This window comes from Capsella rubella, unplaced genomic scaffold (assembly GCF_000375325.1).
Source record: "Capsella rubella cultivar Monte Gargano unplaced genomic scaffold, Caprub1_0 scaffold_5, whole genome shotgun sequence".
Lineage (NCBI taxonomy): Eukaryota > Viridiplantae > Streptophyta > Magnoliopsida > Brassicales > Brassicaceae > Capsella > Capsella rubella.
Genome location: NW_006238919.1, coordinates 3,648,463 through 3,676,121, shown reverse-complemented (window position 1 = coordinate 3,676,121; position 27,659 = coordinate 3,648,463). Strand labels below are relative to the sequence as shown.

The window sequence follows — 27,659 nt, the reverse complement described above, 5'->3', positions numbered from 1 at the left end:
TGGAAAAAAAATACACACTTTATTTTAAATATTCGATTTTTTTAGTCAAGTTGCGTTTACTTATAATGGTTAAAAAAAAAAGATATAAACCAAATAAACTCCACGTGTCAAACATCTCTAGAGAAGAGAGAAAAATAAATAGAAGATAACATTTATGGACACGTGGCGACATACAAGATAATGTGATTTTAATTAAAAAACAAAGACACGTGACGACCTGACGCTGCGACATCCCAACTTATAACGTAAACACCATTGAGCACAGGACACGTGTCCAGTCTGGTCTTTGTTTCTCTCTGTATCAAAAACCACGTGGGTGTTCTAAGTCCTTTGGGTCAATAAGTCTTAGCATAAGTCCACGTGTCGTTAATGCACCAAATAAGGGTACTTTTGGTATTTTAAAGTTACGCAATTTAGACAAAACAGCTTTTTTCTGATTGTATTCTAAATTCTCTTCAGAGTGTTCGTTCGAGATTTGTCGGAGATTTTTTCGGTAAATGTTGAAAACAATTTGGTGAGATTTTTATTTATTATTATTGAGAATTATAAAAGGAAGGTCTTGATTAATCGAAGAAATAAAATCTTCTAAAATTTGATTTTTTTCTTTTTCTTTTGGGATTTTGAATTTGTTTCTTTATCATCAAGAATCTGTTGAAAATTTCTGATCTTTAAATCTAAAAGTTTGAGAGAATAAGAAGAGAAGAAAGAAAAAAATTAAGGAGAGATCTCTAATCTAACCGGAGTTATGTTGCAGAGGTTCATGTCGAAGAAGCAGAGGTTGTCTGAAGAAGATGGAGATGTAGAGATTGAGTTGGACTTAGGTTTGTCTCTCAATGGAAGATTTGGTGTTGACCCACTTGCGAAAACAAGGCTCACGAGGTCTTCATCGGTTCTTGATTTGGTGGTCAACGATAGATCAGGTTTGAGTAGGACTTGTTCGATGCCTGCGGAAACGGAGGAGCAGTGGAGGAAGAGGAAGGAGTTGCAGAGCTTGAGGAGGCTCGAGGCTAAGAGGAAGAGATCAGAGAAGCAGAGGAAACATAAAGCTGCTGCTGGTGGAGATGATAAGGTCTTTGAAGAAGGATCTATTGGTTCTTCTGGAAGTGGTTCCTCTGGTTTGTCTGAAGTTGATACTACTATCCCTCCTCCTGTTCAAGGTACATTACATTCAATCTTTGTGATCTTTCATGTGTTTTCGGAATTTTGGATTAATGCATGGTAACTATAGACTTTGGAATTGGAGTTTGATGGGTTTTGTTTGTCTTGTTTAGATCTTTGGTTCTTGACTAATAATTATTAGGGTAGAAGAACTTGAATCTTCTTTTGGATATTAGATTCTTTATCTTTTGAATCTTCTTTGGTTCTTGATCAATTGTTTGCATTGTGGTTGATGTGATGTGTTATGTTGGATTCTTTATCTTAGCGTGGATCAATCATCTTTGGATGTGTTTTTAAGTCTATGATTTATGTGTTATGTTGGGTCTTTTATTGAATCTAGGTGTCTTTTAGATGTTCTTTAGAGATTTTGAGTCTTTGTTTAGCGTTTAATTTTGCCTTTTATCGGGTTTAGGTGTTTGAGATATTTTGAGTCTTTGTTTAACAGTTTATTTCGCGCCTTCGATCGTGTTTAGGTGTCTTTTAGGTGCTTTTAGAGATTTTGAATCTTTGTTTGCCGTTTTATTTCGCGCCTTTTATCGTGTTTAGGTGTCTTTTAGGTTGTTTTAGAGATTTTGAATCTTTGTTTGTCGTTTTATTTCGCGCCTTTTATTGTGTTTACGTGTCTTTTAGGTGTTTAGAGTCCGATGTTTGGCCATTTTAGGAATCGTTAGCCGAAATAAACGAATTTTGGAGCGAAAAAGAGCAGTTATTGTTACCACATTGTTTTTATTCCCATTCTAAGTGATAAATTTATATTCAAGGGATTATCAATTATAAGATTCGAAAAGCGAACCTAGTAAATCTTGTAGGGTTTGCTGACATTTTGGTTGATTATGTTTAGTGTTGTCTCTTGTTTGGAGTTTAATTGAAATACTTTTTCTTGTGTTTGAAGTAACAACAAACAAGTCCGTGGAAACAAGCCCTTCAACTGCTCAATCCCAGCCCGAGAATGCGGGTAAACAAGCAACCCGAAACATCATGGAAGACATGCCATGTGTGTCAACAATAGGCAATGGACCGAACGGGAAAAAGATTGATGGGTTTCTGTATAGGTACGGGAAAGGTGAGGAGGTGAGGATTGTATGTGTGTGCCATGGAAGCTTCCTCTCACCGGCAGAGTTCATTAAACATGCTGGTGGTAGTGATGTTGCAAATCCTTTAAAGCACATTGTTGTAAATCCATCTCCCTTCTTGTGATCCTTTTGGTCTCTCTATTGAGGAGTTTGTTGTATCGGAAACAATGTTACAAATTCTCATATCTCTAAGGAGTATAGACAGAAATTTTATTGAACTCAGCGATTTTCGGATTTTATACATAAGAAGTATGGTTTCATTAATTCGTTCTTGTGTGAAAGATTGGTTTCATTCTTTTGATTTTCGGATTTTCTACATAAAATGTTATGGTTTCATTAATTCTTTGTGATAGATTAGTTTTCATTCTTTTACTTGTTCGATGTACAGTCGTTGAGGCTTGTCCAGTTTCTTTGTGACTTGTTAACGCACCGAACAGTTCAACCTAACCCATGATACCAACAAGTCGGAGTAGAGAGATGTGACTTTTGAGCTAATGGAGGAAAAAAATGAAATCTATGGTTTTTTTATTTCTGTTGGGATTATTACCTATCTTTGTTTATTTCCTATTTCGTGTTTTTATTTTTTGGGAGGTTTAATTTTGTATTGCAGAGTTAATTGTTGCTTCATTTGTTTCTTTAGTGCAATTAATTAACTAAAGACAGCACAATATTGCTTAGGACTTATGACACTAATATTTGTTTCTTTTCTCGAGCAATTCTTTTTTGGTTATAATTAAAAATGAAAATATTTTTTCGATCTAAGAGAATTCCATAGCTAAGTGTGCTTATGCTGGATTAGTTTCACGACGGATGATCTTCCAGAAAGTGATTTGTTGAAATTGTACTAGTCGAGACAAAACACGAGAAAAGATTGGTAAACAAGTTTTCAAAGCCTCCATACCGTAACGAACTGGTCGTCGGATAAGGATAGGCCTAGAGACTGAGAAAAATGTGGGGATCGTTAAAAAAAGATGGATGTTGGAACGTTACAAATGCGATAGGCAGCTTTCTAAGTAAACCACATACACAAAAAAATATATGTAGTTGTTGCACAGTTATAATTTATAGTTTTAAATGAATGTGTAGTTTTTATTCGTAGTCAAATTGATTAAGATTGTAGAAGCCCCTTTGGTCCAATGGTGTTGATCGCGAATGGAAAAGGAGGTGTTCAAGATCAACATGGAGTATTGTTCAAGATCAACATGGAGTATTGTCCATGGTAGAATTATCTTTGTAACAGTTTTCATAATCTGCAAGAATTAATAAATCTAAAGAAGATAAAAAATAAACTGATCAGTTTAAGATTTTTAGAGTCCAATTTGGGCTTACAATGGACCACCTGATTTGCAAATTCCCCTAGGTAATTGTGCATATGTTTATAAGTTTGCGCAATTATTTGAATTAATATTTAATTTTAGTGGCATTAACAATGAAGATTTCAAAACATGGAATGTGGTTTTGAACAAATGTATTTTTGAAATTCTCCCAAATTTTTATGGATGTTATTTAACTTTTACTAAACACTTTCTTGTGGTGCAGGTAAAGAAAAAGTGTGATTGTAGAATGAAGGAATGACGAGGGCTGTGATCTAGAGTCATTTAATGTTATTTCATAATTTATTTGATTTTTCTTGAACCGTAAAATTAGAAGCGTGGTAGGCTTGCTTGATATTGTTGTTTCTTGGTTGTTGGAGAATTCTGGTTTATTTCATTAGATTTGTTGGTTATATATTTTTTGTTGTTTGCGTGTTTGTTTAATTCGATTTCATTAAGTACTAGTCGGTTGCCTACATTGTTTATGAGTAATTGGTTCTGATTTTATTTTCTACTTAAATTTTTCACTATACCATACTTTTTTTTAAACTTAGATTATGTTTGTATAGAAAACCTATTGACTTTTAGCTTCATTAGTTGTTGAGAAATTAAGAGTGTATAGTATAAGGCGAAGTGTGAGTGTAAACGGAAGTGCGGTGGAGAATCATTGAGAAACTCATAAACATGTGCTATTAGGGTTTTTACCAGATATAGATATAGATGTTAATATTGTGGGCCTTTTTAATATGTTGGCCCGAAATTTGAAAATGATATGTGGGTTTCGGGTGGATTGTTGTATTTTTTATTGTTTACATTATCTCTTTATATATTGTCATAAGTTTTTTTTGTTTTACATTTTTTTTGGATTTGACGTAATTTATATCTCGTTATGATCATTTTTATACTATTATATATTTGTTTCTGATTTTATGTTTTATATATTTTTCATTTTTTCATATGGAACAATTTTTAAATTTAACATATTAGTATAATTTACTTTATATTTGGTTTATTTCATTTAATATTGTTTATTTATTTTAATTTTTAATTTTTATTAAATATAGTTAACTTTTTATTTTTTATTAGTTTAACATATGTGTTGTATTGGAAAATATTAGTTAAATTCATATTGGAAACCTTTAAATAAATTTTTGGTTTTTTTTTACCTTTTTATACGTTTTTTTAAAATGATAATTCATGTTTCGTTCCTACCTATCTCATTTATCTTGGAAACTTTTGTGAGACATAAATTAGATAGATTTATATACTCAAAATTTTTTACTTTTTGTTCTATTCCGGTTAAATCTCATTATAATTTAGGTTTAAATTGTGTAAATATAATCGAATTTTGTGTAATAATATTTTTAATTGATATATATATATATATATTTTAAACACTTAAAAACTATAATCTATTATTTATATATTTGTTAGTATAATCGATAATTAGTAAGTTTTTTTAACTTTTTAATCAATTATCTTTTTTAGTTTTATAATGTATAATATAAGAAAAGACTTTTCATATTCCTTTTTGGAAAACTTATTTACATAGGTCTAAATCTTAAAATTATATGATAAAATGATATAATTAATTTTAAAATCAAATAATAAAATGAGGTGGATGATGATTAGGATGATGATGTGGCTTAAGGAGAAGAGAGAAAAAGCTAACTTTATATATATAGATTAATTATAGGATTAATATTTAATGAATTATAAAAGAAAATTAGTCTAGATCGTTTCAATAGTTGGCTAACTTACAGGAATTTTTTTATTCTATTTTGAAAATAGTCTGCTTCTTTAGAATTAATTTATATAATTTCTGCTTCAACCAAAAGATGGTTGACATCTGGAGAGCTTCTTCGCGTCTTTGAAAGGAGAAAGGAGTTAGATTAAACAAGAATCTATATTAACATTTTTGTAATAGTTTTTGAAAAGAACCTTGGAGTTGAAAGTTATTTACAAATCTATGCCATTGACATTAATTACTCTACTTAAAATAAAACAATAATCACATTTAACAAATTTCCTAAAATCTCTCCATAATAAATACAAAAGATAGTTTTCCTATTTTTAATTTATTTCTCTCAAATATTTGTCCAATAACTTTATATGTACTTATATGTTTTTTAATTTAATTTATTATATAATACATATGTATAATAAAAATACAAAACTTTTTTCGCATATATTGCAATTTGAATTTTTTTAAATGGGTGTATATTAAAATTTTTTTTACATATGTTTAACGTCCCATATCGGGTTGACATGATTCATAACTTTTATAAATAAGACCATATTTTTCCAAATACGAATGAGCGGGAAGCTGAAGTATGAAGTATTATTAATTTATAAAGTTATAGATTTTAAATATTTAAACTCTCTAAGAAGTATGAAGTATTATTAATTTATAAAGTTATAGATTTTATAATTATTTTGGAACTTTTAAAAATTTTAATTGTCATTAACATTTTAACTCTACGGCAAATTTTAAAAAACGTATTATTGAAATGTCATATTGATTTTACCGAGATTATATGACGAACATGATTGTAAGACAGGATAGTTTGTAAGATGAGTAGAGTTGTTAATTACATATATATATTAATATATTTAAAACAATTTTAAACTTTTAAAATTTTAACTGTTGTTATTATTATTTTAACTCTACACCAAGTTTAACCTGAAGTATTAATGAACTTGCTAAACATGGGTTTAAGTTTTCAACGATTATATGACATGACAGTTGTAATATGTTTCCGCGGATTATATGATGGGACGGATTGTAAGACGAGACGAGTTTAAATTGATATTTAAAAACAAATATCATTAATTTCAGACTTCAATACGGGTAAAAATCTTTATTTTACTATCTTTTAACAACAATGATATATGACATGTATAATCAAAATGATCTACTGAAAATTGATAATATATAATCTTAATAATTATAAATAAAACTCTAAAAAAATTGTAAATTTTCGAAAATATAAATTAAAAATAAAATATTTGTCCCACGGTGTACCACAGGTTAAAATCTAATTATACATTACAAAATTCACAGTTTGTACATTCAATTGGTAAAAGCTTCAATTAATTACATAGCTCGATCTATTCCAAAAAAATATAACCAAAGATGGGCTAACATAATGTCATGATCAAGTGTGCAATGAAGCTCATAAGACCACCTCCACCGATTTAAAACTGTGAGGGTTGCTTAAAAAAAAATTTATAATATTTTAATAATATTAATTACATTTCAGCTTTTAATTAAATCTAAACCACCGATTGAAGGACACATGTATTTTGAATGAGAAGCAGAACAAAGTACCGGTGCTTATAATGGTACACTAGAATTTACCCCGTGGTACACCACGGGTCTATTTCTTTTATTTTTTCATTTTATAAATCAAAATAAATGAGTTAGTATATTAAAATGAATATATATATATATATATATATATATATATATCTTACGGTGTATATATATATATATGTTGTTGTACTTTCTAAGTTTAAATGTATATGATATGGTATAGATGTGGTTGGTTATAAATTTGTATACGTATTTGTTTTTTGTTTTTCTTTTTTAAAAATGTACTATAAAATAAATTAATATTTGTAAGTATAAATATACATTATAACATTTAGAATTTACCCACGTAATTCACCACGGGGCAGTTTTTGTTTTTATTCTACTTATATATATGATTTTGTATTATATCAGTTGATTGAGTTTCTTTGATGTTTAAGATATATGTTACATTGATTTTTTTTTGCGAACAAAATGTTATATTGATATATACAATTTAGGAATAACTAAGAGTATGTGTTATTGTATGTATTTGGATTAAATTTGAGAGACCTAAAAGTATAATACACTGTGATTTTGTAAATAATTATATGAATAAACACATTAATATTTCTAAGTATATTTATATTTGTAAGAATTAGAAGTTAATAGTCAATACAAATTAAATTATTACTGAGTATAAGAAAGTTATATTTGAAATAAATATAAATATATTTTTTTAGGTTAAAATTTAGTAAGATTACATAATGATAACCAGTAACTACCATACAGTAAAAGTTATCATAGGAAAATTTAATATAGTTATTTGTGAATACCAAATTGCTGCTGCGAAAGTGACAAATACTCTTTTAAATTCTCCACTGTTTTTGTTATAGTTTTCACAATTGTTTCTTTGATTAATATAAAAATTACATAATTTTAATTTTAGTTGTGACCACATAAATTAGTAATATGTGGCTTATGTACATAGTTTTAGGTTATGCAATGTTTCACTTTAAAATCGTTATATGGAAACTGTTAAGATTAAATTGTTTATTGTACTTGTTAGATGATGTTTTGATGTCGAAGAAAAACAGATATTTTAGAAGACACAATAAAGAAAATTAAAAAAAAAATAAGTTAGCCGAACAAACAACAATGGCAAAGCTGTCCTTATTTTTAACTAAAAATATTTTAAAAAATAATATCTTTTAACAAAAATATATATATATATAAATACACAACACCACATTTTAATCTCTTCGCCAATAGATTCAAATTCAATTATAAAATCTTACATGATGATAACCAGTCAAGCAAAATCGAGAAGACAAAGAGATAATCAGATCCATATACACTTGTGATGAAACTACCAAAAGCAATATTCGACCAGTTTAGAGTACAATCGTTTTAAAACTTAACCTGTTACAAATATAAAAAATAAAAGAGATATCAAGTGTTAGAATATAAAGAAGTGCTCTACACAAACCATTTCCAAAAACTTCAATGTTCGAGAGCTAAATCAAATACTTTAACAACAACACTAAAAACAAAAAAAACTGTATCAACTAAACAACTAAACCCATATGACAAAATGTGACATTATCTAATAAGTCATAATCCATTGCTGTAAAGAAATCTGAACTGAGTGTAGGAAGTAGAAATTATCTGAAATTAATAAAAAATAATATGAAGTAAAAGATTTATCCAAAAGACATAAATTTTGTTTGCTGGCCGAAAGATAATTTTTTTATGAGTTGGTGCATTTTTGGTCTTCTAATGAGAGATTATATATAGTTTCTAATTGATGATATGATTATGTTTGATAACGGTTCCTGTAAAAATCTTGTATAATATCTTGGAAAATCAAACAATTACGATTCAGAATTTGAATAAAGAATATACTCCTTAATTGTCAAGTATATATATACTAATTAGTTTCTATTACCTATATTTTCTCGATTTTGTTTATAATATTTTTACCAAATATACATTTCAGTTTGATATATTCGATATAACTTGACATTAGTAGAAGTTCGATATAAATTAACTTGCCTTGTTGAATATAAATGCTAAGAATACACATATAATGCTAATATGGAATTTTTATTCAATTTAGAATTTTTGATTGTTTAGAATTAAAACCACTTATTTTGTTTTTCCTTATCTAAAAATATCTTACCAAAACTTGATTTTATTATTGAAGAATCATAATTAATGAATATTTTATGTGTATAACCGGATTTATTGGGTTTAAATTCATTTTTGTTTGCGGAATGAAATTTCCTTATTTATAGGAGTAAAAATCATTTCAATAGCTAAGAATATTCTCAAATTTTATCTTGACGTAATTATTAAAGTAGAATTGTTTTATATATAATTAATGAAGATCCGAAAACTGAAATCGGGTTTTAATTTAAAGATGTAAACCGACCCGACTTTGTAAATGACATCATTGACCTTAATGACATTTTATTACAGTAAAACCTCTATAAATTAATAATGTTGGGACCATGAAAATCTATTAATTTATAAAGGTATTAATTTATCGATAAATTAATAATAGAGAGATATTCCTAATTTGGAAAATATTTTCAAAACAATATTTAAAAATAAGATTTAATCATGATAATTAGTATTTTATATAATCAATTACAAATAAAACAAGAATTATTATGTATTAAAAGAGAATGCTAAATATTTTTCATATAGTAAAATATTAGAAATAAATTTTAACAAAAACTAATGTGTCTATATATACATATATTTTGAAAATTTTACCTAATTATTAATTTATAATATTGATGGGACCATATATTTACAAAGGATTTTCAAAAAATTTATTATCTTATTATTTTATCGAAATGTGTCTAAAATTACACTGGTCCCAAGTTGGGACCGGAGAAATTTATTAATTTATAGAGATTATTAATTTATCGAGTATTAATTTATAGAGGTTTTACTGTAATTGTTTACATATGAGGGTATTTTGTGTAAAAAATTCCAAAATAAAGGTGGTCAAAAAAAGGGTTGCAAAAATAATAAGATAGATTTGGCATTTTTGTACTTTCTCTTTCCTGTTTTTTGTAATTTTTTTTTCTATTAGAAGCACCTCTCTTTCTTACATGCAGCGGAGTTGCTCTAATATAGACTACTAACCTTCTACTAGCTTTTGCTAATAACGGTAATTTATCGATATCGCTCCCGAGGAAAATGACAAACGTCTTATCAGCATTGCAAACGCAACTCTCAAGATATCATCAACGTTGACAGGAGCAAACAAATAGAAGGTGATTCAGATGTTTCTAACTACACAATCTAGAGCAGGTACACAATCTGGAGTGGCTACACTTGGGAAAGAGTAGTAGCTTCATCAAGTATCATTGACTTTTAGCTAAGATTTGACTCTTTTGTTATGTTTTTAGAAAATGTATTCGAAATATTGATATTTTAAATCTTTTACAACATCAGACCCCTAAAAATATGCTTTTTTGTCATCTAAAAAAAATGATTTTTTAATTATGAAATTTATACATAGTATTATTGGGCCATATTAAATATTAGTTTTTGCTTTTTTTTTTTGGTAAATTGACGGGAGTTAGTGCCCTCCCTTAGTATTATTAAAACTTAAAAAATTATACATTAACGTTTCTAAGCCGAAGTTGACCAACAGAATCCTCGTGAAAAATCGTCGCCACATCCGGCGGAATAACATCAAAACAACAAAAACCTAAAGGTAAAGAAAACGCATAGTTCGCTAACCCATCGGCAAGACGGTTAGCTTCCCTATACACATGAGAAACACAGACCCTCCAGTCCTTCGATAGATAGCCATAGCACAAACGTACTAGGAAAGACAACGGATGAGTATCACTAATCCCCGTCGTCAAATACTCCACCACCAAACTTGAATCCACCTCGAGCTCCACCTGCGGAATCTTCAGTTCCCAAGCAATGTGAAGACCGTAGTACACCCCCCATAGTTCAGCAAGAAGAGCCGAACAATAACTGATATTTAGAGCAAAACCGCGAAGCCAACTTCCATCCGCGGTCCGTAGCACACCAGCGGCTGTGGCTAGCCCCGGGTTACCATGAGACGCACCATCGGTGTTGAGCTTAACCCAACCAACACTTGGAGGAACCCAAGCGATCTGACGCACAACACGGTCTCCCTCTCCCCTACCCTTTGTACCAATCTTATGAGCTTCATGAACATCCTTAGCTAAGTCTTTCACAAACTGAACTCTATCTCGACATCTTCGATTCTCTCCAAAAATATTACCGCACCGCCACTTCCAACCCCACCAAGCTGCCATACCAAAGAGCGTAGCCCAAGGAACCTCAAAACGCATCGACTTATCCCCGAAGTTTCCATACACCAAATTAACGTAAGCCAATAGCATACTATTATAATTAAATAGATTCATTAGTATATATATATAGAGATATAACGCTCCGACTGTCACCTCTCAAGTGGGCTCCATGTTCACTCTCATTCTATGGGCACACCTCTCTTAATGGGCCTCACGTCTTCTCACTAGGCATGTGAGCCCATCCATATCCGACGGTCGGTTTGCTACGTCCGGGAGGCATTAAATACTTGTATTACCGACCCTACAAATAACCACATGATCTTTCCCTTTGTTTTGGCTTCACTCACACAGTTCCGACAACTGCTTCCCGGAATGTAACCCATCATTTGACTACAACAAGTTCTCTCACGACCGTGGACCGAAATGATAAATGCACTTTGGTGACATAGGTGGCCAAATAAATTCATTCATGCTTCTACGCAAACCAGAGTCTCACAATAGATTACTGTCAACTGTACTTCCAACAGTTCATAAATGAACTATGTTTTGTGCATAGGTGTAGACATATGTTAGCATATTAATCTAAAGGCAATAATACCAATAATCCCAGATAAGTTCAAATCTTAAATATAAGATAAACAATTTATAGAAAAAGTAAGGTAGTTCAAACTAAAGACAAGAGCATAAGAAGAAAAAACATCACATATCATAGTTCTGATTTTTCAAACACATCAAAAGTTATATGATATCTTGGCATGGTTGGGCATAACTTGATTTTAAACTTCGGTAACTTTAATCCCTGAGAATATGTTTCTAATGACCTCTATTCTTGCATTATCTGGTGCGTGAGCATTGTCTTTTGCGTTTTTAGGCATCACTAATCTCAATTTCACTAGAGATGGTGCGCTCTTGACAAAGAATTCTACTATATCAAGCTCATGTGAGTGACCTTTATAGCCAAAGATCTTGACTTTCTTGAGAAACTTCAATACATAGTTGTTTTTTGAGTCATTCTGGATCTGATCCTTATGATGACTCTCCCATAAAGGCAATTGAGGTTCGAAAGTGAAATTGTAAATCTGCATATATCAAACAAACCCTTTTAGTGGAGAGAGAGAGAAGAGCGAGAGGGAGAGAGAGAAGGGGGAGAGATAGAGAGACGTACATCGATCGCAACATGTTCGAGTTTAGGGCACTCTTTGAGGAATTCAGCGATGTCAAAAAGAGTACAAAACGTTGGAGCTTTGAAGGAAATATGGAATTTTGTTAAGTTTTCAAACTTGAAAGGCCATTTTTCTAGTTTTCCTCCTCCTACGTATTTTTTCGTGAGAGCCTACACAAAATATGTGAAAACACCATCAAAATATTGTTAAGTCTTGTGTATATTGAACTAAATCTTATTATATAGAATTAGATTATATATTTTCGAGAAATATGTTAAATTCTTATACCATGTAAGTCTACAAATTTTATCTAAAATCAATTAGTAGGTAGATAGAGAAAGTCAAATGCAAACCAATTAATATAAACATCCTATTTCATAAAGCTGCATTAACGCTCGCAAAAAATAGAGACTACCATAGCGAAACCATATGAAACGCATATACTCCAAGGAGCTCATTATCCATTAATTATGATAACCTATATCATTCATGTCACTAATAATATTTCTAGCGAACAAAAACACGTTTTCTGAAGTAAAAGAGAATTCAAAAGTGACTTTTAAACTAACTATGATTCTATGAATATGAAAATCGAGCAGAGATCTAAATTTGAAAAAACATATGTATTAGATCAGAAATAATTTACCTCAAGAAAGATGGTTGTTGTTGTGAGGACAAAAACTCTTGTTAAAAAATTCATGTTATTAAGCACCAAGTTAGATGGATCGTAATAACGTCGACTAAAATTCCGATTATAATGGAGATTTGCCTCTTTGAGTGTGTATGGTCTCACAAAGTTAAATCCAATAGCATATCCGTTATACTTGTAATTTTTCTAACGAGGGTGCATCCAAAATGATGTCCCAAAGATCTTGTATAGACGACAAAATCAGCAACTTGAATTTCTTGTGATTCTGAGCATGGATGCTCAACAGGCCATCCATCCTGCATTCGATTAGTTCTAGCGACTCGAGGTGGATGCAATTGCTAAAAACTGCATCTATTGTTTCTTTCATCACCTCAGTCCGCATAAGTGAGAGTGTCCTCAAGAGTCTTAAACCTTTTGGAGAATTTTCTAGCATTTCAAACTTACACGATCGCAGCTTCAAATCTTGAAGAGTCTCCACGGCCGAGAAATTGATCGGGATCTCCATAACTTTCTTAGATTTGGAGAAATCTAAGAAAATCTCTTGTATATTTTTACCAAAGCATGTATTGATCCACGAGATGATTTTATCTTCTACTCCAAGATGAGTGATAAGCAAAACAAATCTGTGAATATCGGATCCTTTATATTTATTAAACACTTCTTCGATGATACTTACAGCTTCTAACTGACTTCTTCTTCTAGACAATATGCCACTGAAATCGAGGTTACGAGATTGTATATTTGTATTCACAAATCTTTTGGACAGAATACGGTTTCGTAAAAGAGATTTGATTGGAAGAAACATGGAGATGATGTGTTCCACCATATCGTCAGGAATTTTTTGAGTAAGTTTCATCATCTTGTTTGAGGATTCTGCCATTTTTCTTCTCTTGGGAAGAAAGGCCATGATTGTTTTACTAGTATTAAGATCTGATTACATATATATATTATAACATGGAAAAATATAATCTGCTTTTTTCTTAGATAAATGTACTTTTTTGTTTTTAGAAATATATAATTGTATTTTTACTAAAAACTTAACTTTTGTAAAAAAAAAGTCTGGTTTATCTTTAGAAAAAACTTAACAATACTTTTACTTATGTTAATTAATTTACTATATCAGAAATCTTTAAGAGCCATTTATTTACAATAAATTAATATTTTTGTTTAATAACTTTTTGTATCTTAGCTGTATAAAAGTTTTCCATATACATTTTCATAGAAAGTTGTATTTATTGATAATTTGATTTTGATAGGTGTCACAAATGATTTTATAGAAAAGTTAACAATATTTTTTGTTATGTTAATTAACTATATACGCGAATCTTCTAGAGTTATTTATTACCAATAAATTAATATTTTCATTTAATAATAGTTTGTATATTAGTTGTATAAAACAATTTCCATGTACATTATCATATAGAGTTTAAATATGTTAAACTCATAAAAAAATAGTTTCTGTAATATTAGCTGTATAAAAAGTTTTATATATGCATTAACTAGGGCCTTAGAAGTGTCAAAATGGGTAACCCAACTCAATTAGACTCATTACCTAGTGAGTTTAAAGTTATATGGGTTGACTCATTAATGATAATAGTTAAATAATTAAATAACTATATCAAAAATAAATGATTAATAAATAATTAAATTCATCATATCTAATCAATTTATATCATCATACCATTATAATCAATTCATCTTACCATCATCAACAATCGTCATGTTTTTGCCGGAAAATTTACATATTTATATTTTAGGCTGGAAAAGTAAAATCGAAATTAAACCACCAATTCCTAAAACGTTGTCGTTTTCATTCATTTTTCAGCCATGTGGTTAAGCGTCAAAACACAGTCGTTTTATTGCTTACGACATTCCTGGTTAGCACCTGTTGACAGCACAGTAACACCGTTTGACGATTTGTGGGTTTTAACCAGATTTGTAAAGTTGGTGTATGAAATTCAAAATTTATGTTAGTTAATGGGGAAATAGGAACAAATGAAAGTTCTGTGTATGTTCGCGATAAAGCAACTTAGTTCATGTGTGAATAGGCCGTTTTCCCATGTGTTTGGCAACACGTTTAATTTTCATGACATTTTTTTAAATTTAGGAGGCTGTTTGGCTACAGCTTGTGTTCCCAAACTAATAGTATAGATGATCTTTTCCCTTTTTGATTAAGTTTATAAGAGAATTACACTCACCGTACGTTGTAAGAACTCAATTTACTTATACATTTTCACTTTACCAAACATATATATACCTATATATTCTTAAATTTTGGTATGTTGGGTTATAAATAATATACATGTATTAGCAATTATATTGTATTTTAAAACAATTACAAATATACACGAAGAAAATATAAGAATAATATATTATATGCTGCTTCATTCCTTTAATTATTTTGGGGGAAAGTAATGGTAAATACTATTCAAAAGTACTTAATTAAAAAACTTTGTCAATTTTTTTCAAAGTCATTGGATGAAAGTACACTTTTATCCACATAAAAATTAATATTGTTGTGGGTAATATTGATATATATATATATATATATATTTTTTATGTTAATTTTTATTATAACAAGCGTTAGGAGATAATATGTGATTATATCCGCTAACATATTATTTAATATAGTTACATGATGTTTTATTTTATATCGCCATAAATATATTCACTATTATTCTCTGCTATTTTCTATGATGACATTCAATTACCTCTGAGAACACATAATTTAGAAAATTAGCACAAATTATATACTCAAAGCTAAAATTCAACTTTTTTGGCTTCATATGCAAATTTTAAGTTTCATAAAGTTAAACCATCTTCACACTTAAAACAAAAAAAAATTGTGTATTCCAAAGAATACTTTTTAAAAAAAAAAAATCTTTATGGTCTGGTCTTAAAAAGGTTTTTTTCAAAAAAAAAAAAACTAAACGTAACATTGAAATTAAGATGATAAAAAATTATCAGGTAAGGTTGGTATGAGAAGCAAAGTGCAAACGACAATGAAGAAAATAATGGCATAACAAATCCATTTCCTTTAATCAGATTATCCATTTTGAAGAGCACTCCTCACCACGTGTGAACTTTATCACTGCGTCTATGACTGAGTTCAGGGACAGCCTTAATCAGCTCGAACTGTTTGACATGCGATTCCAAGGCCCATCCTCCTCTATTGCTAAGAAGATTGACCGTGTTCTTGTAAACAACCACTGGCTCTCGCTGTTTCTCAATTGTACAACAACCTGCCTTCCACCTTTACCATCTGGCTTTCCTAGCCTAGCTAGTTGACCTTGCCTACCAGTTACCAAAAGTTCAAACCAAATCGTATAAATTCTTCAACTACCTCACAAAACACCCTAACTTCCTTTAGTTGGTGAATGAAGCTTGGATTCAGGCCGGAAGCATTGCTTCTAATCTCTCACATTTCTGTGGGAAGCAAAAGACCTTTAAAAGAGAACTCAAACAAAATAAACAGAGAGAACGTTTCAAAAATTCAAGAGAGAGTGAGTGAAACTAACTGTTTGTTAATGGATGTGTATGTACAAGCCCTTGAAGACCCTTCTCCTAGGAATTTCCAACTTGAAAAAGATCTTCGTTCTAAATGGAACTTCCTGAGGATGATTGAGGAGACCTATTTCAGACATAAATCTCATATTAACTGATTTAAGGAGGGAGATTTGAATACTTCTTACTTTCATAAATTGTGCCAATCAAGGGCAAGTTACAATTACATTAGGTCGTTTCTTCCGGATTCGGGCGATATGCTCCTTGATCCACTGGAACTGAGTAATCATGCAATAAGTCATTTCAAATCTGTCTTAAGCCCTGATCATCTGCAGCCAACCTCTGTTGTCTTCAAAAGTTTGGTTTCAGTCTCTGAATCCTTTTAGATGCTCCAGCGAACATTCTCAATCTATGATTGTGATCCCACTCCCTAAGAGATGTGATTTTAAAACTGAACCCAAACAAAGCTCCTGGTCCTTATGGCTTCACTTATGGTTTCTACAAGGCTGCTTGGATTCCTTGGGTGCTGAAGTCACTGCCTCCATTGGTCAATTCTTCATTTCAGCATTCATGCCATCCTCAACAAATGCCACAATTCTGAGTCTGGTTCCAAAGAAACCTGGTGCTTCTTCAAATGTGGATTATCACACTATCTCTTGTAACACCCTCTACAAAGTTGTTTCAAAGAAACTAGTCTCTAGAATCAAACCCATACTACTGTCTCTAATCCTCCCCAACCAAACTGCATTTGTGAAAGATAGAATGCTCCTGGAAAACACCATTCTCGCTGCAGAAATAGTAAATGGTTACCATAAAGCTCAAGGACCAAAAAGAAGTGTCATCAAGGTGGACATTGCAAAAGCTTTTTTTACTTTATCTTGGGAGTTTCTTTTTACTAGCCTGCAAGGGATAGATGTTCCTGACCAATTTATTAGCTGGCTCCAGGCTTGTATCTACAGAACAAACTTCACTGTTGGTTACAATGGAACTGTGCAAGGATATTTTAAAGGCAAAAGAGGTTTGAGGTAGGGAGTTCCGCTTTCTCCATACCTCTTTATTATAGCCATGAATAACCTCTTGCTCATGTTGAATAAAGCATCAGAAGATGGGGAATTCCATTATCATCACAACTGTGATACAACAAAGCTCACTCACATGTACTTTGCTGATGATCTCCTTATTTCTTAGATGGTTCCCTCACTTATGTTCAGAGTGTGTTCCGCGTTCTTAAGGAGACTGAGGAAAGATTTGGTCTTGCAATCAATCTTCAAAATTCTTCTTTCTTTGGTGGTGGTTTAAATGATGATTAAATTAACTTAATAAGCTCCTTGACCGTCCTACAACATGGTTTCCTTACTGTCTATGCACAAAGAAGCTTACTTATTCTAAACTGCGAACCACTAATCCAACAAGTTAAAGGAAAAATCAATAACTGATGTACTAAGTCCTTATCTTTTGCAGGACGTCTCCTGCTCATAAACATTGTCATTATAGGAATCTCAAAAATCTGGTGCTCCACTATTGTCCTTCCAAAGTCATGCATTCGCAAGATAAACTCTATATCTAGCACTTTCCTGTGGAAAGGTACACTAGAGGGTCATCATAGTGCTAGAGTTTCATGGGAGATGGTAACAAAAAGAAAAGATGAAGGAGGTTTGGGAATAAGAAACTTGACTTACCGGAATAAAGCTTGTCCAATCAAATTGGTTTGACTTCTCTTTTTCCAAGCTAGGTCTGTTTGGGTTGCTTGGTTTAGGATGCATTTCTTACGAGGGTCTTTAAACAACTTCTGTAAAATGAATCAAAGGCCAAATTACTCTTGGTTAGCAAATAAGTTGTTAAAGATAGGAAAAGAGGCATACAACTGGATTAAACTGCGAGTGGGAAATGGTTTAACCTATAGGTTTTGGTCGGACAATTAGTCGCCATTTGAGGCAATGAAAGACTTCATATACTCTAATTGAGCTTCTCGTATGGGGATCCCACCAAATGCAACTCTTCATCAACTAAATGATCAAGGAAAATGGCTACTTCCACATCCTCGTTCAGAAAACCAAGTCTTTCTTCACAACTTCCTTACTATGCTAACTCTCACCGATAGTGAAGACTCCTATGAACGGGAATTACAGGGCTCAGTTCATACTCGGTATTCCACAGGCCTATTCCACGAAAAATACTCGAATATTCGAAGTTCCGAATACTCGAAAATTTACGAATCGAAGCAAATATCAAAATCAACTATTTGGTCGAAGCAAAGCGAATAACAAATATCACAAATTTTCCGAATATTCGCTTCGTGCCCAGGGCTACCTTCCATGTATATGAACACTTGGTGAAGCTCTATAATATTCTTCTCTATGAATTTCATTGTGTCATGTATTTCTTGAATCTCTGATATGGTGTCTAATATTTGGCCTCACCACACCCGTTTTGTTAATTTTCTTTTTGATTTAGGAAAATGATAATTATTTTATATAAACAAGTAAATTATATATAGTTGACAAAAAAAGTAAATTATATATATCCCCTACTATTAAAGGGGAAGTACCACTATAGATCTAGGCATGAATTTCAAAGTATTTACAAAAAATGCCATTTATATAATGAACAAACAAAAAATGTGATAAAAGGGCAGTATTGTCTTTCGTTCATGCTTCACTCGGGTAAACGCGCGGGTATAAGTGCATCGTGGATACATAATATGTTTTAGTCTCAGCTGTTGATACGTTTATAAAGATGCTCGGGTTTGAGTCCATCTTCTGTCCATAATCGGAATATTTTGTTTTCATCTCAACCGTTGATACAGTTTTATGGCAGCTATATTAGAAATCATAACAACTTCATATCTTTAGCATTAAATTAGTTAATGAACAATAAATAAATTATTCAAAACATAATTTATAATCGTAATATTTAGGGTTATTAGCTGATTTGTAGTGATCTAGATTTAGATTATATATTTTACCCATATCTCTTTGAATATGATAATCGAAAATACAGAATATCTTATTATATAAATTATGATTTTCAAAGTTAGTCATTAGCGAGATCGTGACACGTGTCAAGTTATTGATCTAAGATTTTGACACGTGCTAAAGTTAATTGCTAAAATTAAAATATTTTAATCTTATTATATTCAGTATAATAAGATTTACATAAAAGAAGTTGACAAAAAAAAAGATTTACATAAAAGAAATTTATATTCTAAAAACAAAAAGGTATATTTACCTAACACAATAAGGAATTTGAAACTTTATTACTATAAATATGTATTTAAGACTGATTGGGTATTCTTTTAATAAATGTAAACTAAAGTTAGTCGTTAAAGAAATCGTGACACCTGTCAAGTTATTGATCTAAGATTTTGACACGTGTTAAAGTTAATTGTTAAAATAAAATGATTTTAATCTTATTATATTAAGTATAATAAGATTTACATAAAAGAAAATTATATTCCCAAAAAAGGGTATATTTACCTAACGCAGTAAGGAATTTGAAACTTTATTATTATAAATATGTATTTAATACTGATTTTGATTTTTTAAAATAAACTTACTTTGGAAGCTTTGGATTTTTAATATTATTTAATGTTGGTTTTAAGTCACCTTAGAGGTTATAATTTTATCATAACAAATAGACATAAATGATAAATCATAAGGATTTCATAATGATTTAGTTAAAAATAATTTGAACAACAAAACATTCAATAAATAACGTCATAATTAAGGGCCAATTTGTCAACTAACCAAAACAGAAAAGGAGTGAAAAATATAGCATATTAATTGAAAAAAATAGAAAAATAGGATTAGGGGTATGAAAATTTACTATTTTGGTGTTGTGATGTTTTGGTGATAATGATGGGTGGTGGCTGCTGGCCGAGGTGGTGGAGACTGGTGGCCGGAGGCGGTGGTGGCTGGTGGTATCAGAGATGGTGGTGTCAGTGGCCGGAGACTAAGAGAAAAAAATGTGATGATGACATGGTATTAAATGAAAAATTAGTCTCACAAAAAGAAATGGTTAAATCTTGCAATAGTTTAAAAACAAACATAGAAATTTTTCTTTATAGAACATAATTTGAATTTTTAAAATCGGATAAGAATTAGTTAAAATAGAAAATAAACTTATAGTGGTGATAATAACGGTATGGTGAAAGTGGTGGTTATACAACATGGTTGTGGTTATACGGTGTGGTGGTAGTTACAATGATAAATAATATTGGTAATAAAGAAAACAATTTTCTATATGGAACCCAAAATATAGATTAGTACTACATACTATTTAAGTATTTAATACAATTTTAATTAATTCAATGGTAGTGTGGATGTACTTATGATCGTGGTTGTAGCTATGGTGATGAAAATTGTGGTGATGGTAGTTATGGTAGCAGTAGTTGGGGTGATATCGGTGGTCGTGGCTATTGACCGTGGTGAAAAGACAAAACTTTAGATGAAAGACGAAATAGAAAAATAAAGAAGCTAAACTATTGTATACCCTAAGGGATACAACATACAAAACCCAAACAAACGACTTAAATGCACATCAACTAAGGAATATATTGTAACAACCCATCCCGTGGGACCCCGCCACAAGCGCTGCAGCGCATCGTCCCTAACCTCTCTCATGTGGGCCCACTCTGGACAACCAGCCCTCTGATCCACCAGGTAGGTTATTGGTGCACTTGGCGTTCCTCGAACCCAATACCTCACCCTTTAACAACCTTCCCACCGGACAAGCGCACCAATAAACCTACCTGGTGGGCCAGAGGGATGGTTGGCCAAATTGGACCCACATGAGAGAGGTTAGGGTCGATGCGCTGCAGCGCTGTAAGGTTGCCATGTGGCGGAGTGTTCCATGTGCAGAGTGTCCCACGGGGCGGGTTGTTACATATATACCCTAAGGGATACAATAAAGGCAACCCAAACGACCAGATTAAACGCACAACAAGAATTTACGTTATACCCTAAGTGATAATCATTATGAAAAACTTTAGAATTAAACAAACGACATTAAATAAATATTATAATCTAAGAAATACAACATAAGCAAACTGATAGAATGTTCATCTTAGTTAAAAGCAGTAAAAAATAATTTCAATATTTGAATATGTATTGTTGCTTTTAAAAGAAAATAGAATAGAATATTTGTTTGTTCAATATAATAAGAAATTTCATCATAATTAAATTAGTGTGTTTTAAGAAATTATAATCATAGTATAAACAAAAGCGATCTATGTTTTTAAAATGAAAATACACAATTAAAATAATTCATATGGAAACCTTAGTAGTATTCAGTTATATAGGGATAAAAATAAAAGGAAATAAATAACTAAAAAGAAAAAGAAGACAAAAAGAGCAAAAGCTGTCACTAATACATATAATACATACAATATGATAGTTTGATGGTTAGAATGGTTACTCAATAATTTATAATTTTTTTGTTCGTTATACATTGCAATTCCCCTTAAATATATCAATTAAAAACAATTATACATAAATAATACAAAAATCACTAAAAATATAAAAAAGGAGGAATCATATTTTTTTATAAGTAAAATGGACAACAATACATAACCAAAAACCGTGCAACGCAAGGGTCGATATCTAGTTCTTATATAATCCTATTTATATTAAGTAAACTTAACATAACAACTCGCGCTAATTTTTTTTGTTTTTGATCGTCTGTAGATTTATTAATTATTACAAATTATGAGAATTGTTACGAAGATAATCTACCATGGGTAATTCCTTCCGACCATATTCGATTCACTATTGACAACACTTCTTTGCTGATCTTGAACGCCTCCTTCTCCATGTTAACCTAGGAAACTATCTTCTCCTTCAATAGCTAGAATCACGGCGAACGGCTCTAATTGCGCATCACTAGAGATCTCGTGTTACTTGTCTCCATTAGTCTGCAGAAATATTAATAAATCGCGCTATTTGGGGCTCGAACCCCAGACCTCCTGATGTAGAAGCATTGAAATCTTATAATATAAAACATGTGATTGGATGATTGCGGCTCTGGCTTTGCGGAATTCAATCACCATAAAATATATAGATTGTTTTTTCTTAATTATTATTTTTACTAAAACAAAAAAAGACTGATATTTTTTACATATGTCAACATTTGATTAATATACTCGACACATGTCATAATCATGTTAATGCGGGCTGGAACGAGCTTTGCGTGCCAAAGAATCCGCCATTACATTGAATTGCCTTGAAATAAGAGATAGAGAAAAATTTGAGAATTCTTCCTTATCCATGTTAATGTCGTCGAGGCAGACAGAGAACACCGGCCATTCGGATGGAGAAGACACCATCTTCACCAAATCGGAACAGTCTGTCAGGAACATAACATATCTGTAGTTGTGGCTAATCATACATCTCATCGCCCAGACTAGCACTTCAACTTCATAATGAAGAGGAGAAAGGCTTCAGCGGAGATTGGAGGCGCCCATCACCGGGGAGACTCGTGAGCATGCTGGCAGTACCAACCTAAAAACCTGCAAAATTTTTTGTATCCTTCCAGGAACCATCAATAAAACATTGATAACATGTAAACAGAGATGGTAAGAGCACCATTCGGCTAGGAATATGACTCCGATAATCAGTATTAGGTACTAAGGGAACTAGGGGAGCCCCAAATCTTCAATCTGAGCCTCTTGCCAACATGATTAACCGTCTCTATTAGGTTAGCACACCGAACACACTTTGTGTCACACTGTATCCCATGCTAGTAAAAATTTGCACAGACCGATATTCATCCTGTCAACAATTGCCACAAAAAAATGTTGAATTTTTGGTCGACATTGCATCTTCCATCTACGTGCTAGTAAGGGATTATATCCGGTCCACAAACCTGTTGGATATGAAGTCGCGGATCAGCCATTCGGGTCGTATGATAACCAGATTTTATCATGTACTTTCTAGTCTTCGTGAAATGCCATCCTATTGAATCTCTCATCGAAGAATTCCCAATAGGCATGGCCCTAATCAGAGAAACATCCTCTGGAGTAAAAAACTCTTGAAGTGTATATAACCTCCAAGAATTTGACTGACGGTCTATCAAGTGACGTATCTGCAAGGAAGGGTCCATAAGCGACCCATTACTTATAGTTAGTCTCGAAAATTGAGACGGGATCCAGGGATTCGTCCTAACTGAAACGGTATACCCTAGACCTTTTGTAACCAGAGATCTAGCTGAAATTATGCTCCTCCAGCCATATAATGGATAGTTTGATTTGATTGACTCCATAGGATTAGAGTTCCTATAGTACTGTCCTTTAAAAACATACACAAAAAGAGAATCTAGGGCATCTAATAATCGCCAAAGTTGTTTTACTAACAGTGCCGAGTTGAAATCATTAACATCTCTAAAACCCAGCCCTCCCATCTCCTTGCTCAACCAGAGCTTATCCCAGGCACACCAATGCATATTCGATGTTATTGTTTTCGGGAGACGAAAACATGATATTACGTAGGTTGGTAATGCAACTGCCACCGATTTAATCATTAGTTCCTTTCCGCCCTTGGATAGCAGCTTCGCCGACCACCCATTTATATGACTATTTAATATGTCCCGTACAAAGGAGAAAACTTGTGTTTTTGCTTCCCCTAAACTTTCCGGTGATCCAAGATAGGATCCCATTCCACCTAAGTTAACAATCCTAAGAGTTTGTTGTATCTCCGCGCTAGTATTTAAATCCACTGTATGACCGAATAGCATAGACGATTTTGAGAAATTAATTTGTTGTTCCGACATCATCTCATATTGTTTTAGTATACAAAGTATAACCGCACATTTCTCCGTATTTGCCCAGCAGAAGAATAAACTATCATCTGCAAATACGAGATGGGAGATAAGCGGACATTTGTTCCCTGTTATCAGCTTAGCTTGTTCCGCCTTTCGAATGTTTGAGATTAAAAATTTTGTACAAAGGATAAACAAATACGGGGATAAAGAGTTTCCTTGTCGTCGTCCTCGCCCGCATGCTGATTAATCCTTTAGGTTGACCATTAATCAACACACGGAGACATACAATATATAATCCATGAAATTCATTTCTCAGAGAACCCATTCGACCCTGTCATAAGCCTTACTAATATCCATTTTAATGGCCAGAAACTTACTCTTATAAGAAGTGTTTGTCCGTAGACTGTGAAACATTTCTTGAGCCACCTGGATATTATCCGAAATCATCCCCCCTACCAAAAAAACAGTCTATGTCTCCGAGATGAGGCTTGGAAGAATCGTTTTAAGTCGTTGACAAAGAAATTTTGAAATGACTTTGTAACCCACATTGCACAATCTAATGGGTCGCAACTCTGCCATCCCTGAAGGTCTCTCCACCTTCGGGATAAGACAAATGTTTGTCTGATTTAGCCGTTTATCATAACAACCTTCCTGAAAAAACTTTGTAACCAATGGAACCCGATCCTCCTTGATGACCTTCCACGCTTTCTGAGAAAATAGGGCGTTCATGCCATCCGGATCTGGAGGTTTTTCTAGATGCATCATAAAAAAGGCATCATGGATCTCTTTTTCTATGACATGCGCTGTTAGAAAAGCATTAGTATCCTCTGTAATCACTTCCTGCACCACCCGGATTCCCTCCTCGTAAAAATTCAAGGGAGAAGAAGAAGCGAATGTGAAGAAGAAAGGCAAAGTTGAAGTGTGGAAGAACAAAGCACTAGAACGGACCAATTTATAGCCCTCGTAGACCAAAGAGATTCCTGATTTGCCAATCTGATTCCTCATAAGAGCCTTCCTTAATCCACCATTGCTTTCAATCAAATCTCCCCAAATCAGCCAAAACAGATACCGGGAATCCTTGGAGACAATCAAACCAGCAATCACCGTGATTTTCCATGTCCGCGATAACATCGCATGCCAAAAATAAGCCATTCTGTGCAAGAGCCGCAAGATCCCCAAGAGATGCGCTACAGAATCGGAAAAAAAAAGATGTGAATTCAATTTGAAACAGAGCTCCGGATCCACTCACACAATCTCCATTCAATACCCAGATTTCCACCTCGATCTCTATTACAGAACTTCCATTCCGAAACTGAACCCTTACATGAGCAAACAAATCCAACACCAATCGAGTTAAAACCATTAACAATCCATGGAGATAATATACCATCTCTTATCTTGAGAAACATGTCACCGCCGTCACCATCTTACCATCAAGAGAGAAAAAGGTTAAATAAATCGCCAACTTTCAAATTTGCGACGAAAAAATCGTGAACTTTGGAGATGCCATTTTAATCAGTAAATTATAGTTTCTCTTTGCTTTTGTACTTCAAAATGACGTCTTTCTCATTTCAAGGAATTTGTCATTCAAGTCAAAAAGATGACTTTACAATTTATATAAAATGTTATACACAAGAAATCAAACTTCTTTTTCATATTTCTACGAAAAAATAACTTCTAGAAGTATATTTAAGGCATTCTTTATAATCTATGTTACTTTAACAATTTTGTTGCATTGTTTTTCCTATCTTTCATGTTTAGTTTCGGACAAGATACAATTTTTTTTAGTTTTGTATCAAATTCTTGTTTAACGACATTAATACCAATATCATCCTTATATTGAAAACACTAATATTTAATTAATAAAATATTTTTATGCATTGTATAAATTAGATTTTAAAAGAATTTACAAGATACAAAATTGAATAACACTAGATTTGTACAGCAATCTGATTTTTTTTCATATTCATTTCATTTCTCACGTTTATTAAACCCTCTAGTTAAATATTTGTTTGTTAAAATCTTTTGAAGCTTTAAACATTTAATATCTTTTTTACTTTGATGGACCTAATCAAGTTACCTTTTCCACAAAAGAGGTTCTAAGCTTTGGACTAATACCTTAATTTTATTAATTTTATATAGTTCAGAAGACATTTCAATAAATCGTTAGTACAGTAAAACCTCTATAAATTAATACTCGATAAATTAATAATCTCTATAAAATAATAAATTTCTGGGGTCCCAAGTTGGGACCAGTGTAATTTTAGACATATTTCGATAAAATAATAAGATAATAATTTTTTTTTAAATTCCTTTGTAAATATATGGCCCCATCAATATTATAAATTAATGATTAGGTAAAATTTTCAAAATACATGTATATATAGACACATTAGTTTTTGTTAGATTTTATTTCTAATATTTTACTATATGAAAAATAGGTGGCATTCTCTTTTAATACATAATTATTATTATTTTATTTGTAATTGAATAAATAAAATACTAATTTTCATGATTAAATCTTATTTTTAAATATTTTTTTGAAAATATTTTCCAAATTAGGAATATCTCTCTATAAATTAATAATTATTAATTTATCGATAAATAATACCTCTATAAATTAATAGATTTTTATGGTTCCAACATTATTAATTTATAGAGATTTTACTGGTAGTTTTTCTTTTTGTTCCGAATAATTGATTTCGACAACAAATTCATATTTATTGGTATAAGACTCTCACCATCTTATTGACTTTTCTATTTAAAAATAAATTTTGGATTTAGTAACTATTTTTAGACGTATCTTATCAACTTGATTTTAAAAGTGTCCAAAGCCGAGTACGTTTATATAGCAACTGAAAAAGAAAAAAATAATAAGGTTCTTTATATTCCAATATATAAGATTTTTATGCTTTTTTATTTATTCTATTTTGTTAGATTTCTCAAGTTTTCATACATAGTTTTTATTAATTTAATCATTTATGATCATTTAAATTTCTAGTATTTTATATTGGTTAAATTTTTATAAATAATCAAACAATTAATATTTTTATTTTTTCTGATTTTAACAAAAAATGAATCATGCTACTCAAAATCCTAAAACATCTATATGATTTTTTTTGGATCTTCGTCGCAATTGCAGTTAGTAGCCGGTTACTATCCACTGAACATATCTGTTATATACCAAAATTTAATTTAATATTAAGGTTTTTTATATGTGATATGAGAAGTTAGAGAGAAAAAAATGGAAACAAATATTTTTTATGCTTAATTAAAAAATCATTGCAAAATGATATCAAGTAAAAAAAAATACTATTTATAAAAAAATTCTGATTTTATTTATAATAAATGCTCGTTAGCATTTTGTAAATTGATCTTTCTAAACATATCAATTATTTTAAATAAAAAATACAGTTCCAAAAGATTTCGTAGTACTAAG

General features: G+C 31.4%; 3 protein-coding genes and 1 long non-coding RNA gene across 5 annotated transcripts; 1 reads left to right on the top strand and 3 right to left on the bottom strand.

Annotated features, from left to right (window-relative positions):
- The first annotated feature begins 424 nt into the window (after positions 1-424).
- LOC17887330 (ninja-family protein AFP3) lies at positions 425-2,495 on the top strand. 2 transcript variants are annotated; one of them, XM_023782439.1, is made up of 3 exons: positions 425-514; positions 755-1,157; positions 2,051-2,495. In XM_023782439.1, the coding sequence occupies exons 2-3, from the start codon at positions 761-763 to the stop codon at positions 2,353-2,355; spliced, it is 702 nt and encodes a 233-aa protein (XP_023638207.1). In that variant the 5' UTR covers positions 425-514; positions 755-760; the 3' UTR covers positions 2,356-2,495. The 2 variants fall into 2 exon arrangements, with proteins under 2 accessions (XP_023638207.1, XP_023638206.1); XM_023782438.1 differs by lacking the exon at positions 425-514 and having other exon boundaries at positions 534-1,157.
- A 9,340-nt stretch (positions 2,496-11,835) lies between these two features.
- LOC17885056 (FBD-associated F-box protein At1g61320) lies at positions 11,836-13,841 on the bottom strand. The gene is given in 4 exon segments (XM_023783064.1): positions 11,836-12,228; positions 12,315-12,482; positions 12,959-13,144; positions 13,146-13,841. Coding segments are annotated over 4 exon segments (1,353 nt in total). The 3' UTR covers positions 11,836-11,925.
- Positions 13,842-15,932: 2,091 nt separating this feature from the next.
- LOC111830738 lies at positions 15,933-16,719 on the bottom strand. Its single transcript, XR_002834069.1, has 3 exons — positions 16,654-16,719; positions 16,480-16,572; positions 15,933-16,387 (listed from the first exon to the last, which is right to left on the bottom strand). It is a non-coding gene; the product is annotated as an uncharacterized LOC111830738 (long non-coding RNA).
- A 7,632-nt stretch (positions 16,720-24,351) lies between these two features.
- Positions 24,352-25,630, bottom strand: LOC111830692. The gene is made up of 2 exons (XM_023783297.1): positions 25,488-25,630; positions 24,352-25,407 (listed from the first exon to the last, which is right to left on the bottom strand). Exons 1-2 carry the CDS (start codon positions 25,627-25,629, stop codon positions 24,689-24,691), a joined length of 861 nt encoding a protein of 286 aa, XP_023639065.1. The 5' UTR covers position 25,630; the 3' UTR covers positions 24,352-24,688.
- Between the last annotated feature and the right edge of the window lie 2,029 nt (positions 25,631-27,659).